This window comes from Caloenas nicobarica, chromosome 4 (genome assembly GCF_036013445.1).
Source record: "Caloenas nicobarica isolate bCalNic1 chromosome 4, bCalNic1.hap1, whole genome shotgun sequence".
In the NCBI taxonomy this organism is placed as follows: domain Eukaryota; kingdom Metazoa; phylum Chordata; class Aves; order Columbiformes; family Columbidae; genus Caloenas; species Caloenas nicobarica.
The window spans coordinates 52311573-52331631 of NC_088248.1; the positions used below are offsets into that span (position 1 = coordinate 52311573).

Sequence of the window (20059 nt, forward strand, 5' to 3'; positions counted from 1 at the left end):
GGGGTACAGGGCACTGGCTTCCCGGATCCCTCCCTACAACCCTGGCTGCCTTCACCTCAGTGAAACGTACAGCCTTGTACTGCTTTTGGAAAAATCTCTGTTCCTCCTGCATGAAGAGACCTTCTTAGCATGTTTTCTGGGGATGCCCATTTTAGAGGCAGAAATGGGGAGATCTGCTTTATTCCCCACTCTAGGGGAAGTGCAGGAAAGTGCAAGCTATTCCCCACTCTAGGGAAGTGCCTGCGACCTGCCCCAATGGCCCCTGCATCTCTAAGCTCCTGATGCAAATGTGACATGGGCCAGTGATGTACCTGATTATGAGTGTGTGGGTGCTGGGGAAGCAGGAGGGTTAGAAGAGAAATGAGAGATGGAGGCACAGGAATTCTCTAATGCTTTCTTGCTGAGAACACTTTTTGCTCCAAATTGGCAGCTTCTGTGGTAAGTGCTTCACAAACATCTTTCTATTGCAGTGTGTAGAGTAGAGGTCCCCTTAAATATGAAGCTCACAGTTTACCTCCTTAAATATCCATGTGTCAATCACTAGAAGAATCCACATAAATCCTATTGCAATCGGTAATAGCAATATATATGTGTATGTATATATATATTTGGTACTCAAAGGAATTTCTAGCCTTATTCCAAGCAATCAAGGACATGTGTGTTAAAATAACCATGGTACTGTAGAATAGACTTGTAAATACCATATGTCAGAGGAAAAAATACCCAGCTAAATGCAAGTCTGCATCAGTTCCTGCAGTTTCGTAGGAGTTCTGGCCATGGAAGTGAAGCAAAGCTGGGCCAGCTGAAGGTTCAGTTTTATACAACGCTTATGCTGTGCTTTGGAAGGATAGCTGAGGTGGTGATCAGAGAACTGACCTGGGACACAGCAGACTGGAATTAAGCTCCTGTTTTGCTGCAAATGTTGTACATGGTATTATGGTGTTGGGTTGCCGCTTAAGGTTTTTGCATCTCTGTTCCCAGTAAAACAGAAATAATAGTACTTCCTTGTGTTCGGTCCCTAGTTAGTCTTATCTGTCTAGACTGTAAGTTCTTGAGAAAAGGAAATGCATCTGGTAACGTGTTCTACAGTGAGTGCAATGGGATCCTTTTAAAACTGGAGGTAACAACTTTGTGGTCAGATACTGAAATAAAAAGCTGGAAATAAAACTACTAGAGCTACAGCAGAGAGAGAAAGCTGGACTGGAAGAAGGGCCAGAAAGAGCTTAAGCATCTATCTTATTGCTCCCAGAGCAGAACTTAAATTGCAATCAGTAGAATCAAAATCGAGACTCCTTAATCATAAACACGTCACTAGAGGTGCAATCAAAGCATACAGTATCCTGGTGTCCCCACTGATGGAAAACTCTTCCCTGAACACATAGTTCAGGCTTCTGAGCTCCAGATCAAAGTATTGATAAAGTCAAGTACAGGTGGGTTTTTTGTAGGTTCCCATGATCTCTTTAATGTGTGTGGATGCAGTAGAGGAGGGAGTGAAGACCCCTTGCGCCCCTGAGGAACTGCAAGGAGGGGAGTGAAAGACCCTCTAGTTGACTGTATAGAAAATGTATCCATATATTTTCTTGGCCATCTACCAAAAATGGGATTGGGGTATACGTTTTCCAAAGAATGGATATTCAACCCCTGACCTTTCAAAACGATGTATGTGAAGACAAGCCATTGGATCAAGACTGTAAGAAATTCTACTGATATGGGCAGAAACTGTAAAAAGTCCTAGAAATCAATGACTTAGCTGTTAAGATAAAGAAACATTCAGGTGCTTGGCAGTGACCCCAGTTTTATGTCCTCTTTTCTAAGTGTTAGACACTTTTAACTATGCAATATAAACTTGGGCATTAAGGGTTTTCCCAGTCTTTTCCATAGAAGCTTGGCTGTCTTCATGGATTTGGTGCCAGGACTAAATCAGGTCAAAATCGGCTGAATAATGAAATTTGCTTGGGAAAAGGATGTAACCTATAATTTACCTATAGAACCTGTAATGTTGGTGGAGCCTATAGTTCACCAAAAAAAAATCCAAAAGAAAAAAAACACCAAAAAAACCCCAAAACAAACCCAAACAAACAACAACAACAAAAACACAAAAAAACCCAAACCCAACCCAACCAACCAACAACAACAACAAAATCTGGAAAGATTAAGTAATGCCTTCCACAAGAAAAGTACCCACTTTCTTTTACTTTCCACTCAATCTGATGGTGAAGTAGAAATGGGAAGAGTGATGAAAAACTTTTCTGCTTCTCAGTGTGTCGTGATAAATAAAAAATGATCAAGCTATACTTGAAGATCCATAGCTTTGGCTAAAACTGCTTTTGAGGCATGGCCAGAATGTCTGCTTCATTAAAAATCATTAGGAGATTACATCGGCATAGGGACAGTAAAAAAAAGAAAAAAAATCTAGTTAAGAAATTCAAGTGCTTTCTGAGCATATGGAGCCAGGCAAAAATAGTCCCATTCTTACAATAGTCCATGATGGGTGAGATTTCTTCAGAGAAATCTTGGAAGAATTCGTGGTAAAAGCTGGAGAAGCTGAGAAAATGCTGAATTCAGCAAACATTTATAGGGACCATCAATCCAGTCTGTGACCACTAAATCCTTTTCAGAGTCGTCAAGTTCTTTTAGAGAGATGATATAACCCAGAAATTCTTTGAAGTGATCAAAGACCATTTGAAGCAGTATTTTTAAAATCATCATTCATCTGTTGGTGACAAAGAGGCACCCTGGGACTTTCTGTATGTGTCTATGCTACAAATACATTACAAAATAATCTAGAATATCTCTTAAAATGTAATTCAAAAAATGTTGAAATTAGCCAGGGCAAGGCATATATCAGAAGATATAAGAAGGTACTCAGAGGTGTTATATCTGGCTTACAGGGCTGTTTACTGTTATTTTGAACTGGTTTATGTTTCCTTCAAGCCTAGTTTTGTAGAAGTTCCAGCAATATGCAAATGACAGTTTTCCAGATATCAAGGACAACACTCTCTGGTTTTGGCATTAATCTTACTGAGTTCTTGACAGTTGTTGCTGGATATGAGGGAGATATTAACTACTGATACATTTGAGAAGTGTTAAAATTCATTTTCTAGATGGAAAGAAAGTGATTTCTCATTTAGTTTTAGCACTTGTAGGGAGCAAATGCACCCAGATGGCACCTGGATCCTATACCAATACAACCTGCGGCAGGGAGGGTATGACAGAAGGGTATTGTATCTACCTTTTTTTAGAAAAAAAGCCATGAGTACTTCTTGCCTGGTGCTCTGGCATGGCATGTCCACAAATCTTTCAACGTGATGTTACCTTTACTGAAGTACCTGTACTGAAGGGACAAAAGGTATCAATAATATTATTCTTCGTTCTAATGAACCTGGGAATCATTCAAAGACCAGCTCAGTTACTCAAATTGCTGGAAGCAGAATAACTGAGTTTCTTTGATGTTTACCTGTAGCAGAACTACTGGGGCCGCGGCATCCCTGTGTCTTATGACTCAGGCATGGATTTGAGAGAGAGTTGAGCGCTAACATTTCTCAGGACATTAATGTGGGGAGATCATTACTGGTGAATTCCACTTAACTTTTCTGTTTTAGTTTATGCAGGTGTCTATACACATGCAGAAGGCAATAAAACAATCTAAACCCAAGGGTGTCCTCAGCTCTGCCAGTGTTGTTGGCTTTCTCCCATGGCAGCTGCTGGAAGTGACAGTGCTGTCACCATGGTTTGCTCTGTGTCTGTGACTAGCCAGCAGGATTCTTCCCAGGTCTCGATTACCAACTATTTCTCTTGCTTTAGTTTTGTGAGCCTGTCTTCCGCCAGCAAAATTTTTCTGAGGTATCCCTAGATCTGATAACCTCACTTAGAAATATTTTCAATGTCCTGCCAGAAGGGATTACTTTTTCTTGCAAGGGATAGCGTGGAGTATCAGAGCGCATGCAAGATTAAGTAAACCAATTGCAAGATAAATTTAAGCGCTTGAACAGCTAGCATAAACCAATTAAAACAGAAAGTTAAACGCATGTACAACAGCTACCAACTATAAATGTAAGTGCCTTGTGAAAATAAAAGGTCTCTTGGTTCACCCGCACTGAGAGTCCGTGCCTTCAATCCCTCAGGATAGAAAAACTAGAGACTCTCTTTACTGGAGGCCAGTTCTAAGTATTCCCTTGGCATAGTCCATGCTATAGCAGAAGGCTGGTCCAGAAACACAAATTACATCACTTTATAGAAGATCAAAAGTGTCTGATTAACCCAGGTAAATTTATCTGATGTGGTGAAATTAGGGTCCTGAAGAGCTGCTGATCCTTCGTGATCAGGTTGCTAATGGAGCCAGGGCAGTGGACTCTTGCTGGCATGCTGGTTTTCACCTGTGCATAGAGTTAAACAGGCTGCTCCCAGAGCTTCATCACAGGAGCTGAAGTGACCTTGGTGTGGCATCCTACCATCTGCACTGTCCAGGCTTGTAAATACTGCGCGTAGCATGCGTACTGTCCATAGGCGGGCTGCCCAGTCTGTGAGCTTTCCGCAGAGCATTCATCGTTCCAGTAAGGCAGTCAGATCAGGATCCTGTAAGGTAGTCAGGAGATGAGGATCCTGTCAAAAGCTCAAGAAGCAGACTAGTAATCTGCAGAGGCCTAAACAGGGCTTTTCAAATTGGAAGCAGAACTGACTGCCTAGACAGAGTTTTTTGAAAGATAAACAGCGTTGGCAAGCTAAATGGATTTCAAGCACAGCTTTAATTGTTTTTCAAAGGAATCAGCAAAGGGCACCGTAGCTGGAATAAGCTCTGAAGTACAATCAGGAAGATTTCAAGTGTACGGTAGTTTTGAAGATAATCAGGCATTTCAGTGCTTGGAGATACCGTAGCAAGTAATGAATAAAACCTTTTTATCTCAGCATTGACAGTACTGTAGTCTTGTAGTCAATTACAATACCCGCTCTATGTGCTCCTGCGGATGAACTACTCATTAAAATCGACATGCACGCTGATTTCCAAACCTAAACTATTGTCCCTGCAGCACACTTGATCAGAAGAACAAGTTGTTTATAGTCAATACCTATTGTGTGGAGGACACTCCACCATGCTTTTCCTCTTTTCCCCCCTCTCTTCCCCTCTCTGCCCAACCATCCCAACAGCCCGTGACAGACTAGCAACACTTCTGAGTGGATTTTACTGTAATTCTTGCAGAATCCCTTGGACCTTGCATAACGGAAATTATTTGGGTCAGCAAATCTCGTTTCCTAATTATAGGAATGAAAAGAAAGAAAAAGATGTAACGTGAAACCATTCCCTTATTCTGAGATTTTTGCTTTTAGAAAACCGAGATCACCGACTTGCTCCCATCCGTTTTCGGTGCACTCTCTTTTAACCTTGAAGTCCGAGCTCTCCTCTCCCCTCAGCTTCTTTTACAGTGGAGCAGGGGCACCCTCTTGCTCCCATACCCTCCTCCCTGGGGAATTAATCGCTTCCCCTCCCCGGCTCTTGGTTTTGTTCCCCCTCTTGGGGAGCAGAGACGACCGGGACGAATGAGCGCTTCGCTGCCGCGGTCACCAGCACAACCTCCCCAGCCGCCCTTCCCGCACGTCGCCGCACAGCTCGGCAGGCACCGGGCGGGCGGGTTTCACGCTCCGGCGGCCGCCCGGAGGGGCTGCGGCGGCGGCCGCCCTCTGCCCCGGGGCGGCCGGGAGGGGAGAGCGGGGCGGAGCGCGGGGCCGCGGGCGGGGCGGGGCGGAGGAGGGAGGTGGGGAGCGGCGGGGACCGGCGCCTGTTGCCCCGAGAGAGTTAACGGTGCGGGGAAACTCGCCTCTCCTGCGCCCATGCCGGGCGCCTGGCAACCGGGGCGTCCGCGCATGTAGGGCCGCCGGGGGCTGCCGCCGCCGTCACCCCCCCCCGCGCCGGGCCCCACGTCCCCTTCCCCGCCCCGGACAAGGCGTTTAACGTGCCCAGGCGTGAAGTATGGCATGCAAAGATGGTTTCTGCCAAGGAGCCAGCCATCGCCATGTCCTCGGGTCTTTCCATCGCCCTCCTGCACTGCCTGTGCCTGGCGACGTGGTGAGTACCCCCGGCGGCGGCGGGGGCGCCGGGGCGGCCGGTCCTGGGCTCCCGGCGGCTCCGCTCACCCGCTCCCTCTTTGCCTCGTAGTCTCACCGGGCCGCCAGGGCAGAGCAAAAAAGAGGAGAAATTGTGGCCGGAGAATTTCACCAGCATCCTGAACAGCCTCCTGGATGGCTATGACAACCGCCTGCGACCGGGATTCGGGGGTACGGTGGCGGCGCGGTGCCGGCGTTAGGGGGGGAACGGGGCAGGGGCGGGGGGCGCAGCGCTCGCCGCTCATACTGACCCGTTACCGACCGAAAACGTGTGTGTGACCTTTCTCTCCCAGCCCCGGGGTCCGAGCCCTCCGGGGAGAGAAGGGCCGGCAGCGAGGCAGCGTCTGGCCCCGAAAGCTCTGGGGGGGGCTGAGGGTCCTCGGCCATGGGGGCTCTGCTGGCGCGGTCCCGGGCTCAGCCCCCGCTTGCTGCTCTGCCCACACTCTGGGCTCGGGCTGCTGCTGTTGCGCTGGAGGGAAAAAAAAAACAAACCAACCCTTGAAGCCGGTGTGCGTTGGCTTGATGAGCATGGTGGGACCTGTCTAACATCCAGATTCTTCTGGTTCTTGGCAGTTTTTGGCCCCTAAATGCCACGGCTCGGGTCCTAATAGAAAGAAGTGTATTTTCACCAGCCTAAGAGGTCAGGTCTTTGATGGGTGCTATTCCACTGGTTAGGGAAAAGCAGAGCTCAGGTGCCTGAGCACACCAGTTCTTTACCACAGTTGCTTGAATTCCAGCTTTGCTTTAGAAGTAGTAGACTTAATCGCTGTATAGGAATTAGAAGTGGAGGAGTCTCAGATTTACCTTCACTTGTGCTTTGCCTGTGGGGGTTTTGTGCCCCCTTTTGTGCCCCAGGCTGCTAAGACGCAGTTTTGTGCTGCTGAAGGAGCAGCCAGACTTGTTGTTCTTTATTGGTTTTGATGTTACTGTGTAGGGACTTGGAATCAAAAATCATTACGATCCAGATGAAATAAAAGTTTATTTTGTGATCTAGAATGAAGATATTAAAAATATAGATTTGCAAGTTTTAAAAAAAGATTTTAAAAGATATGCTACAGCTCTTATGTTGCACAAAGCTATAATGAGCATTTTATAGGCTGCTTCCTATATAGGATTGAATGAGATCCTTGCGTAGGTTTATATTGCAAAATACTTTCTTCCCCCTCTGAAAGTACCTTCTTCGTACACGTGATCCATCTACACTGACACGTATGTGAACACGTTCCCCATATGCCATATACAGTGCTCACAGGCATGATCGTGATTGTTAAAGGATAACACCTGGCATCGTTGATCACTCCTTTATTATTTTGAGTGTATAGAATAGATGAGGCCTTCTGTAAGTGAGCTTACACATTAAGTGAGAAGGAAGCTAAATTTATTAGCACCCAGAGGAATCATTGGGAACTGGTAGCCTTTTGCAATTTAGTCTCTGCAGAGGGGTTACAGGCACTTCTGCACGTGTACAAGAGATGTGCTATGTTTGGCATCATTTTAGGTTGAATGCCAACTAATTAGTCATCTAGCAAAGGTGCTTTATGAGCGTTATCAGATTTCTAAAATTAGACAGCTACTAAATATGAAATATGACATACAGTTTATGTTGATTTTTATTTTAATAAAGCTGTCCTCTGTAGGATATTTTGCAAAAGTAGATCTTTTTCCCCTGTAAGTGCTACAGGCTTTCAGCAAAATGCTGTCAAGGAAAAAAGTTCATTGTATCTCCTTGAACTTTCATAACGGCAATATTGAAGTAAATGATAGAGGGAGGAAAAAACTCTCAGATTTCAGCCTGGGGAAAATACTTCTGGGTGAATATTTCACAAAATGGATATTATATTGCTCCTCCTTGCCTCTTCCTTCTAACATCTAAACGACCGATCTTTGCGTTTTTAACTTCCAAGTAAAATATGGGGAAAAATGCTTTATTTTTGAAAATGATGCCTGCCTCCCTAACTCCTTACAGCAAAAGTTATCTTCATCTGATTTGACAAGAACAGTTTAAAAAACAAAAAAACCAAACCAAACCACCCCACAAAAGCCAAAACAAACAACTGAACAAATAATTTTCTGCAATTGGACTTTTTGTCGTAACTCAGAGTAATAACTATGAATTAGTTATTAAAATATAAACTATCTAAATAAAATTTTCCTTTTTTTGGTCATAAATCTTTATGACGAATGGGACTTACCTCTTAAAAGTGGGTCATTCACTAGTTTATAGCATAGAAAACAAAATGTCAGAGGGGATGGGAATATTTAGAAATAGAAAGTATAGTGTGTTTTGGTATTTAAAAACTACGTCACTTTCTGATGAACAACAGAATATTTATTTTTGTTTTATTCTTGAAGCTGATTCACCATCTAGTTTTCACGTGACTCGAAATGAAGGTTTTATTTTAAGAACAAAAGGCCTCATAGAGGTCTGACTGCTGATTTTAAACTTCAAATTAATGAAAACATTTCTAATTTTGGTGCAAATTATGTTTAAAATCAGACTTGCGGAGGTAGCCAAATTCTGAATGTTGCTGGCATCTTCCAGAGTTGCCACAAATAACAATTCATGAAGATTTTTTGCATGCAGACTGAAGTAAAAAGCATTACATTTTGGAGATTTCCTAAAACTGGATCCAAATTCTCCCCACTGTCATTAATTAGCCAAATTTTTGCTAGTTATGAACGAGAAATTGCTTGAGCATGCTTACAGTCTGGAAATGGTCTCTCAGGAGGGTTTTGAACCTCAGTGGAGTATATGGAAGCTTGTCTTGGTACTTCTTATGCAGGAGCATGGCATATGTTGAGGATTAATAGAAGAATGAAGTTTCCCATGTCATTGGATTGACACCTTGCGTTACAAACTCTCACTTTATTAAGTGGATTTAAAAAACCTAAAATACTGCTGTCACTTACTAGGCACTCTGAGTTTTGGTAGTGTGATAAATAGTGTAATAAACCAAACCAGAAGGGTTTATGAAAAAGGTTATTAAAGACCATTTAAGTGAAAGTTCCCAATAAGTTTGGGGGAGGCGGGAATCTAAAGAAGCAAGGAAAAAGCAAAGAAATTTCACCTAGAAATTGAATGAAACAAAGCAGAATGGGCAGTTCTATGTAGGAAAGAAAAAAACCTCTAAGTGCTGTCAGGAAGACTTTAAATGCATAAGAGTTCTGAATTCAGCAGAGGGAAGGTATTTAGGGACTAATGAATAGAGCAATGCTGTATGATGTTTGAAAATAGTGTGGTGGAAATGAAGGCAATTCCATTCTCTACACCATGTGCTCCATTATACCATTATCCTCAGAATGCAATTTGTAATGCATGTGAGTTTCCTGGTCAAAACCACTCCATAAGAACATGGTGTTTACAGAAGCCACTTAGAGCGTGATTAATTAAAAGCATTGTCTGCTGGAAAACTTCAAGAGTGCTACCACAGTGCCGTTTTGATTCAGCTGTAAAACTTTGAAGCAAAAGCATTTCTAGTTATGCCCTGACTCCAGTTTTCATGTGCTTTTAAAAATTTTGTGTATGACATGTAGCAAAACTATAGAAAGTTGCAAAAGTTGTGTTTTTTCTGAAAATTTCCTTGTTACCTTTCTACTGGTGATTAGTTTCAAAGTGACAGTAGAAATCCAGAAACTTTTTAAAAGGTGTGTTATTCACTTGAAATAAAAGGCTTTGGTCTGATTTGCCATTTTAAACACTTGCATGGTTTCAGACTACACTTGAGCAACTCTTGACATAAACAAGGGCCTGTGAAATCCAGTTCAAACATGTATTGGATTGTAACTTTAAAAAATGTAATGGTGTCCTTGGAAATTTCGTGGTACACTGACTCACCACGCTTTAGCCAGCACTTGGGGAAGTAAGAAGGAATGGAGGGATTGAAGCTGGTAAGGGCAACATCACTGTGCGCTGCCATATATCTGCTAATTTTAATGAATTGTGCCTTTTAGAGAACATCTCATCTCTATGGTCTTGCTTTTGATGGCCAATTGTACGGCCAGACCAAAGAAAAAAGGTGGTGAGTCTGATGGCGAAACCTGCTGTCCTTAGCTCTAAACAAGTTGACAGTATTGTCCACAGTGTGTTACAGTTGGTGAAAGCTGGAGTTCTCTGTCCTCATGGGTTCTGTTTACTTGTGTGAGGTAGAGTCTGGCATGAGCTGCAAGTCTCACCATCAGCCAGTGAAATGGTGATAGCTCTGTGCCTTTCTGTTTGGAAGGTGCCACGTACACTGGCTCGTGAGTAGAAGGAACAGGACTGTGTTCATGCATTTTCCTTTTTCTTCCTCTTTTCATATTCTTTCTTGTGATCTCGTACCTGTGAAAGTGCAGCTGAGTACTTGGTGGAATTAAATATGCTGGCCATCTCCCCTCAGAAGGGTAGGAGAGGGCTTCTCTGCCCCTTCTAGGCTGTGTGATGTTCAGCTGAAGAGCAGCATTTCTGAAGAGTTTAGTTTCCTGTCAATGCAGGAGGAATGACTTTAGTCAGAAAATAAACCCAGAATAAATTTGAAGAGCAAAAACCATTTTCTGTTTTTAGAGAAAAGAAAAATATCTACATGATTATCTGCTCTTATTATGAACTTGTGTACCTTCAAGGTTCCCTTGCTCAGCATAATAGATATTGTAATTTATTTTTATTTTTTAGATTGCAAATGGACTTGAAGTGAGCATTGTGAAGTGAAGCTGATCTTTTTTTTCCAGGCAATTGTCCAGTCTTCCTCAGCTGGTGAGAGTAGATGACTCAAAGGCTTAACAGGATATGGTGTTAGATACCTGTAGTTGACTGATTTGAATTTGGCCCAGGTTAGTAATGCTTGAAGTCATTACCATCTGTCTGTTGTTCAGTGACCTGTATAAAATTAGCCGATATTCTTAGTCCAGTCCTTAGTAGACAGGTGTCCACATCACGAAAACTGGCACCAGTACCAAGCTTGTTGGCTGTCTCAGCAGAGATTATCTGCTGATGAACAGGCAAAGAAACAGTAATCTCCTCGTTTCTGGAGGTATATTTTTCTCTTTTCAGGGTTCAGACATGGATGGATGGATGGATGAACATATATAGAGACAGAGGTTATTGTGTGCTGCTGTGTTTGTTGTATTTGTCTTTTGGTGGAGAATATAGCCCATGTGTTTGAATTCCACATTAATTTTTAAAAAATACCCTATCTAGTTGTTTCCTAACAGAAATCTTACGTGTAGCAGGTGTCCTCAGCTGTTCTTCCTGATAAAATGAAACAAGAGAACATGCTTCATATGATGGCTTTTTTTCATCACTTAACAGGTATCAACCCTATTCAGGCAGCAAGAATTTTGAAAAAGGAAGCACCAAATCTTTCACATGTAGTTATTAGAAAAAAAATCTGTATCAACGACTTTTTTCTTTTTTTTAAGGAACTGATGTAATATAACTTCATGAAGTTTATATATCCCAGGACTGATCTCATAATAGCAGCAATAACTGCATTTTGCATTTAAATTATAATTTGCACACTGAAACCGTTGTACAGACTTGCTTGCTAATGTTCCCAATTGGTCGCATGACTCTTGATGGCAAAATTTGCAACATACAGAAAGCCTGTGCAGGATTTGACTGTTTACATACAGTGGAGATCTCTGCAGTGACAGTTGCCTATGGAGACACGGGGATAATGGAGCCCAAAGTCTTTCACTGGGAGCTGTGCTGCAGTTCAACCGATATGTTGGCATAAAACGCATGGGAGGACTGTCTTATGTTCCTCTTCACAGGGTTAGGGCCTGACATCGCTTCTTCAGCCCACATGTAACATCTTTATCTAACACTGAACTATTCTGGCTTTTTTGCAGAGGTTGCTTTTAATCCTGCCTGAGCTTTAAAGTATATTATCTTGCAAGCAGTGATTCAGACTTAACTGTTCCCACTGCAGTGTGTAGGATTCTCCTCCTATTTCATTGACATAAAAATACACACCAGTGTGTTATAAATAGTTCTTCAGCATTTCTAAAGATTTATGTTGGATAGATGCTTTCTGAACATCCATTGAAGGATAAGACCAAATGGTCATATTTAAAGTTAATTGGCCTTCTTAGAACTCCCTGCATTTTATTGCCAGTAACAGTGTGTTAAAGATTCTAATAGGATCTTCTGCTTGCAGAGCCTGAGTTGATTAAGTGGTGCAACACGTTCGTTTCGGAGAGATGCTTAAATCACCAGTAAAAGTAGGTTAGGTGACTACAGATCACCTCCTCGTTGACAGGAATTCCCATGATTAATAATAGTTGGGTTTTTTTTAAAAAAAGAAGCATGACTCACTATTTGTACCCCTGCTATTGTTAGCAACTGGAGTTATGTTTTCTTCTAGAACAAGAAGAATAAGGGATAGATTTTGGTGTCGCCATAGATACTCCTTGGTTGGCATTAAGTACTGGGATATGTTAGAAAATCCAAGATTTGGCCTTAACAATTGTGAACTAACAATGTAGGTGGAAGATGTGGAGCACGACAGGGCTGCGATTGGAGAAAAAGCATTAGGGAGATAGTCAGCTTCACTGTCCCTTGCTGCTGTCTTCACTCCTGCCAGGCATTTTCCTGTTTGACCAAGGTTTTGGATGCAAAGCAAGGATTTACATGTCAGTACTAGCTGGATAACTGTTATGATGCCTAAAATATTTCTAGATCCTCATTAATCTGCCATCTTATCATGGCCTTTTAACGTTTGTTTTGTCACTGTGCTGCCATCATGTCAGACAAGCAACCGAAAGTAAACTTTAATTTCAACCTTATTTTGTGGCTTTGTGAGTTCCTCCTTCTTACCTACTAATAAATAAAGGTTTGAGAGCAGAATAGCAGTTACTAAAGCGTAGTTTTAGTCCTGTGCTGCTGCTATAGGATTTCTAAGAGCATTAAGTCGTAGGCTTGCTGATTTGCAGATTAGCTTCTTGGTCTTAGCTCTCCCCTTCTTTCTGAGAAACTCCAAAAAATAAACATGCAAGAAGCCTCTCAGCACTTATTGTCTGTGAAGCTGTAATCATTTCATAAAACAAAAGAAATCAATGCCTGAGAAAAAGCATCTCATGCCTGTGGGGGAAAAAAAAATCTGTCCCTTTGCTCAATTTGATATGATTATAAAATTACGGTGTTCTGTGAGCTAAAGAAAAGAAGATCTCACCAAAAGAAAACAGTTAAAGGTTTAGAGTTAGTGCTTTTTTTTGTTTTATTTGTTTTTGAGGAATATTCCTATTTAGTTTCTTAGAACTAACAAATAAAGCAGTTCCTGAAAGAGATTCAGGAACTGAGTGCAGTATTCAGTATTCTTTTATTATTGAGCCTAATTCCTGCATTTTCCTCTTAGAGCTACATGAGAAAATGACTTTTTCATTTTTGTAGAACTTCGATTTTAGAAACGTATAAAGTTCAGGTGAGATAAATATTTATATGTTTAAACCAACTGTATATAAATTATTGTCTTGTGATTATGGGAGGTCAGGTACAATTGGCTCTCTTCTGTTTCTGGGTACAAGTATGATTGGGCTTTTCTCCCTTTTTTCTAATACCAAAGATGAATATCATCACTTCCAGTATCTTGACAGCTCTAATGCGAGTTTTTCCAATCTTTTGGAGCTCTCCTGCTCCGCAGAAATATTTATATTCAGGAAATCTCATTGGACTACATTGTCAGTAAAATAAGTGTTCTAATCACTTGTGGATTTCCCTGACCTAATGAACACTTCGTTATTTGTAGAAAGGGGAACAGCCTCCATTTGACACGTTTAGAGAGCAACCCATTGCAAAACACAAACAGCATAATATGGAAGTGTGTTATCTGGAACTAGAGAGTTTCTGCTTAAAGCCTATTCAAAACAAACGTGCCAAACTATCCAGCTTTCCAGGGACCATTGAGCTACCAAACATTCTAGGGTGAATTTTCTTTAGATTTTATCTCAAATAAATGTCCTTCTGTGAAACTGTTAACTTCCAGCAAAGTCGTGTTTTTGACTTTTAGCTGAAAAATTCTTAGCTGCTCTTTATATAACTTGCAAACAGTGAAATCATTTTACATCATTTTATTTTATGTTTTATTCACAGTTTGACACTCATTCTAGGTGCAAAAGTATAGGTTCCCTATTTTCTAGTTTCTTATTTCTTTTTCTCCTTTTAACATTTGATTCAAAGTGACATCTGTGAAGTGATTTTCTTTTTTGTTGTTTTCTTTCCAAGAGGAACATATTCTTCTGCTGCTATTATTCTTAAGTCTTTCCTCCTTTAGTTTTTAGATTACAAATGCTATGATAAAGCCTGTATTAACAGACTTGAGCCACTTATTCTCTTTAGAAATTTGAGTTGTAGGGGATTAGAAACTGTGGTTGTGAATTTGTAGATCATACTTTTTTTTCAAATAGATACTGTTTGGTAAGATCATCAGTAGTTTTGTTGTTTTGTTTTGGTTTGTTTTTTGTTTGTTTTTTGTTTTGTGGGGGTTTTTTTGTTTTTTAATTTGTGATGCGAGTTAATTACCTGAATTAAACCATTAGCCAATGCTTCGATCACAGAATCATCGTAATAACTGATAATGATTAGCAGCTTTCTGGCTTTTTAAATTGGGAACAGACTGAAATCCCAGTGAAATTAGTTAGTACATGTCGTCTTTGGTTTAAGGGGAGCTGTGGAGTGTACTGTAGAGTGAATGCCCATCTGAAATTTCAGGGTGTTTTGTCCTGTAATAAAGGAAATGACATGTTAAAATGAAGCTGCTTCCCTTGAGGGCTGCTGTGCAGTACCCAGCTGTGAGAGCGCAAGACCTCTGCTCAGGGCACTGGTCTTAACGGTGTCCTAAGGATCGCTAGTTCTTTCAGGATGGGCTTTCTGTAATAGTAGCATGTGGACCTTGGTTCAAACCTTCAAAAATCCTTAGATATCCAACTTGTCTTTTGACTGTCAGTGTTAAAGCACTTAAGTATATCTAAGGATATGGATGCAGTTTGTGATCCTGCAGTACTAGTTGCCCAGTGCATGGCATGCTCATATCTGTAGTCCAGTTATTACTAATAGGACAGAATGTTAGTAATAAATGCCTTGGGGAATGTGGATTTCCTGAATTCAGTGCTTGTTGTTAATTAGCATGGTGTTTTCAGTGAGCCTTTTAATTTTTTGGCATCTGTTTTCTTATCCGTTGAGTCAACATTGGTTTTCTGAATGGGGATTTGCATGGAAATGCTGCTTTTGATTTAGATATTTGGTAAAGGTAATTGAGCAGTGCTTGTTATTAGAGACTTATCTGAAATGACCTGTGTTTGCATTGTGCTCTTGCTCATCCACAGAATCCTCAAAGTGATAACCTCACATGCCAGGATCATTTATGGGAATTGTTGACCTGCAAAATTGATGTTTTCTTGCTCATTTCCTTTTATACATTAGGTCCTGTTACTGAAGTGAAAACAGATATATATGTCACCAGTTTTGGACCTGTTTCTGATGTAGAAATGGTATGTATCTCTGGGATTAAAATGTCATTTCCTGGTTCTGAGAAACCATTAACTGCAGTAAGGAGTGGATGCTTCAGCTGTACTATTCTGTCAATCACGCAAAGTAGGCAAGATTAGTAACAGCTTAATTTACAGCTTATAATTAGATACATCAGGCCTGATTCTGCTCACACTTTCACTGGTTTTGGCTGGCTTAAGGAATTCAAGTCATAGGATTTAAAACACTCTTCCATGGTGTAGAGGCAGAATCAAGCCTTGTGGGGAGTGACTAAGTCAGTCTACTGTGAGGAAAATGTGTAATATCTTTGAAATTGCCTTTCCTTCCTGAAACTTGTGTTATTCTCAGGTGAATAATAATGACATCATTTCACAAATATTTGTTGATGTTTTCATTTCGGATGAATGCTCTTTGCTGATATTTGTGCCCCTTTTACCATCGCTTTCAGCAACTGTTTGCCTGATAAAGAGTTTTCATAAGTGTCTCCATGCACATCACTTTGATATTCACTTTCTGATGTAGTTACAGAAGAGAAACATTATATTTGTGTGTACTGTTATTTGTGCCTGAATGGCATCTGTATTCATTTGAGGTCAAATCCAGCATAACTCTCATCACCTTCTATAATCTAGTGGTACACCCTGAAGTGATACAATAGTTTCTCTTCTTATAAAATATCCAAGAAATCACATGGATGTAACACAGCTATATGTGCTAAACTGAACTTCTTTAAGGGAAAGGCCATTTCAGGACAGTAACTTTCTTCCCATACAGTGCTGTCATGCCCTTTGTGGTGCACCCGATATGGTTCTATCATGTGGAAAGGTATGTGATAGCAAGATATTTTTTCAAGGGCTAGATTTGTGACAGTCATCTCATATTGAAATGCATCTTATCCCTTCAATGGTTGCCATGTGCCGTATAATGCTATTCTGTGTGACAAGAGGTACAAGAATCTGGTCCCAAGGAAATCTAGTAATGTGTGCCTCAAATCTGAAATGAGGGCAGTGTGGCACCTCTCAGGTTTTACTGAAGCATTTGACATGGTGCCACATAGAAGTTAATAGTTATATTGGAGAAGGCAGGAATGAGAACATGCACTGAAGGTAGGTAAAGAACTGGCAAAAGGAGAGTTTACAGGAAATGTTTACCCTTTCATCATTAGGGATTAGTTAGAAGGCTATTCAGAGATCCAGGAATTGGTTTTGGGTTAATGCATCCGTTAGAGACCCGATGGAATCTGAATGTGGCTGCACTCATAAAACTTGCTGAAACAGCAAAGTGTGATACAGTCTTAGTACAGGGGATGATCAGAATGTCTTTTTAAAGTGCGGTTACTTTTGTACCCGGTGTAATGAAAAGAGTTGAAATCTGATGTTGCAAAATCTGTCACGTAGAGGCTAATAACAGCAACTGCTGCTTATGAGCTATGAAGTCACCAGCAAGAAATTACGTTAGAAAAGAGACTTTTCATAGATGACCTATAAACCACAGTGGAGGATGCAGCCATGGAAAAGAAGACAGATATAATTCTACATTACGTTACAGTCGCAGACATGCCTCCTTGCCCATGCAAATAGGTATTGCCATACAAGTAGTTTCAATGGTAACATTATGCAAGAAGTTTGAAATAAAGTCAGAAAACATTGTTTGGCTTAGAAAAAAGTCACAACTGTAAGTCAGAAAGGACTTAAAGCTTTCAGTGTTACCTTTTTCAATGCCACATGATGCTTTTTTTGTGAAATGCTTTAGCTTCTCAAGATGAGAAATGCATTCCTTTGTCTTTTCATTCACATATGGTTTCTCATGATGTGCCTGTGTCTGCAGGTCTGCACTTGTTGTTTACATGTTTTCTTTGGGACACCTGAATGGATTTTCTGGCAAATGAAATATTTAGCTTTCTTCATTTAAAAGCTTGCTTTACATCAGTTGAACTTAATTTTTCTTTCCTGACTTTAAAGTGGAAGTAATTTTTTGTCCTGGTATTTTTAATTTAGCCAGGAGCAGAAAATCCATGGATATATTTTCTTTAAAACTCTGTTGACACTTACTGTCGGAAATCATTTGTTTCCTTTTATATGCTAGACTACAAACTCAATTGCCTGCTTCCTGCAACCTAATTAGATTAATTATTCCTTAATGATTAAATATGTGTAGCAATTTATTGATGTGACTAATGTGGGAAATTAAGCTATTAATAAGTACACAACACACTTTAATTGGTGGAAATACGTTTGTATAGTGGACTTAGCCTTTTCTTTACTACTGACTTCTTTGCTCCTGAGGGATTTTTGGTTTTTTACAGGCAACACACATGCAAATGTGATCTTTGTTTTTCTGCAATTCAATACAGGAGTATACAATGGATGTCTTCTTCCGTCAGACATGGGTAGACAAAAGATTAAAATATGATGGCCCTATTGAAATTTTAAGACTTAACAACTTGATGGTTTCGAAGGTGTGGACTCCTGACACTTTCTTCAGGAATGGGAAAAAGTCTGTTGCACATAATATGACAGCCCCAAATAAACTATTCAGAATAATGAGAAATGGCACTATCCTGTACACAATGAGGTATCTAACTTGTTTGTTCAGCTTCTTACAATTACTGTATGCAAAAAGTTATAATGCCTAGACAAAATGGCAACCAGAGACTATTTAATTTGTTCCATTATAGGCTTACAATAAGTGCAGAGTGTCCCATGAGATTAGTGGACTTTCCCATGGATGGTCATGCTTGTCCTCTCAAATTTGGGAGTTGTAAGTTGCAATTATGAAATTTCTTGTAACTACAGAATTTAAATAGTAGAAGTAGATTTTGAACAATTACTGAACTTTCTGAATATTAGTCTCGATACACAATCCCTATGCAGCCAAACTCCTGTTAAGTTCCTTGGGAATTTTAATTAGAGCCTAAAAACTTAAATCTAGGCAGAGAATTGAAAAGCAGGCAGTGATTCAGCTGTTATGTTAAACCCCACTATTCTGGCTATACAGTTACTTGAAATATATAGTTTTACTTGGTTCTTAGGAAGGAATTGGGTACTCAGTGAAGTGAGAGATTCTCTGGAGAAGACACAGAGAGTGGGATCTGTCTCACCTTCCAACAGGCAGGTAAAAGGCACCTAGGGAAACAGGTTGACTTTCTTTACAGTCAGTGGAGGCACGTTGATGTCCGAAGTTAGATGTCTAGATTACGAGTAAAGATTTGATCTTTAGTTGTATTTGTCTTGGCCTATAATGGGATTCTGCATGACAAGTTTAGTCTAGATAAATAATTTTAGACCAGTGAGAGGAATCTTGGCGCAGGTGACTATCCTTTCCTGCTTTGAAATCAGATGTGGATTTTTGGATAATCTGCAAATTTTGGCTAGAAGAAACATTTTGGGACATACTACATAACAACCAAGGGAGGCACTTATGATTCCCTGATTTGAAGCTGTAGCAGAGACCACTGAGACCACCTGGAAATGGTTGGTACACTCCATTAACTATCTTGTCACTTTTCTAACCCTCCTCAGTTGCTGACTTCTCTGCTTTATACTCAGTTGTAGTCTGTGGCTGGACATTAATCTGTTTTCCTTGACTCCAGAACCCTGAAATTAGAAATGGCTGGAAGTGACTTGTAGTCTTTCCTTAGCATAAATTCAGTTTATACGGCTAGGTAGTCAACCACAAGGGGGATATTAAAGACACTGCTCCGATAAAGCTTTTCATCCCTGTTTTGGTGAGGCTGGAAACCAGGTGCTGCTAGAATTGGCTTTGGTATCAACTGTGTGGTAGGGAAACCTCAATATTGGGAGCTTCTCCACAGGCATATTTCTTCAGGCAGAATTACCAGCCAGCAGAAAGTACGCTTGACACTAATCTGATATCTTCCTCAGTGAAACCTGAAATAAGATGTAGCCATTTCAAATGCAAGACTGATTTAATTTAATTTTAACAGGAGTTTGGGCTGTGTAAGGATAGAATGCTAGCCCTAAGTTATGTCTTTTGTATTAAATGTAAACTGTTTCTTTGGGTGTGCTTATTTTTGGGCTATTGTGATTTTTTTTTTTACTGACCTCTGGGTTCTGGCAAATATTTTCAACACAAGTTTAAAATATAGCTTTTAGTATAATATAGTTTTTAGTATACTCACTCTCTTCTGTAAAGAAATGTGCACTTGGTCTCTAAACTGTATCCTTATACATGCCCTTTTTCATATATTGGTACATTTTAATGATACAATTTTAGATAGAAATTTCTAAAATAATTTAAAGATAAATTTTAGATGCCCAATAAGGGCTCATCCAGAAAGAACTTGAGTTTAGACTTCACATTCAAATGTGAAGTGAATTTCTATGTGCCACTTGATGTATGACCTTAGCTCCTATTTATTCTCCTCTGAGGGTGGCTTTTGGGGATAACTTAACATGAAGGGTATTTTCTAAAATTGTCACTGTGAGTCTTGCTGTTCGATTTCAGTAGGTTTGGATTGGGTTCTTAGTAAGGTGTGAG

At 40.5% G+C, this 20059-nt stretch overlaps 1 protein-coding gene across 2 annotated transcripts in view; it reads left to right on the plus strand.

Moving 5' to 3' along the window:
• The first annotated feature begins 5970 nt into the window (after nt 1-5970).
• The window catches only part of GABRA4 (gamma-aminobutyric acid type A receptor subunit alpha4), a 36393-nt gene continuing 22304 nt past the window's right edge, over nt 5971-20059 (plus strand). The window contains exons 1-5 of one of the 2 annotated variants that reach the window (XM_065633300.1): nt 5971-5999; nt 6152-6270; nt 15494-15561; nt 17913-18133; nt 18237-18319. In XM_065633300.1, coding sequence (XP_065489372.1) covers nt 5971-5999; nt 6152-6270; nt 15494-15561; nt 17913-18133; nt 18237-18319 — 520 coding nt within the window. Of the gene's footprint in view, nt 6062-6151; nt 6271-15493; nt 15562-17912; nt 18134-18236; nt 18320-20059 lie in introns of both variants that reach the window. The other variant, XM_065633299.1, reaches the window with a different exon arrangement.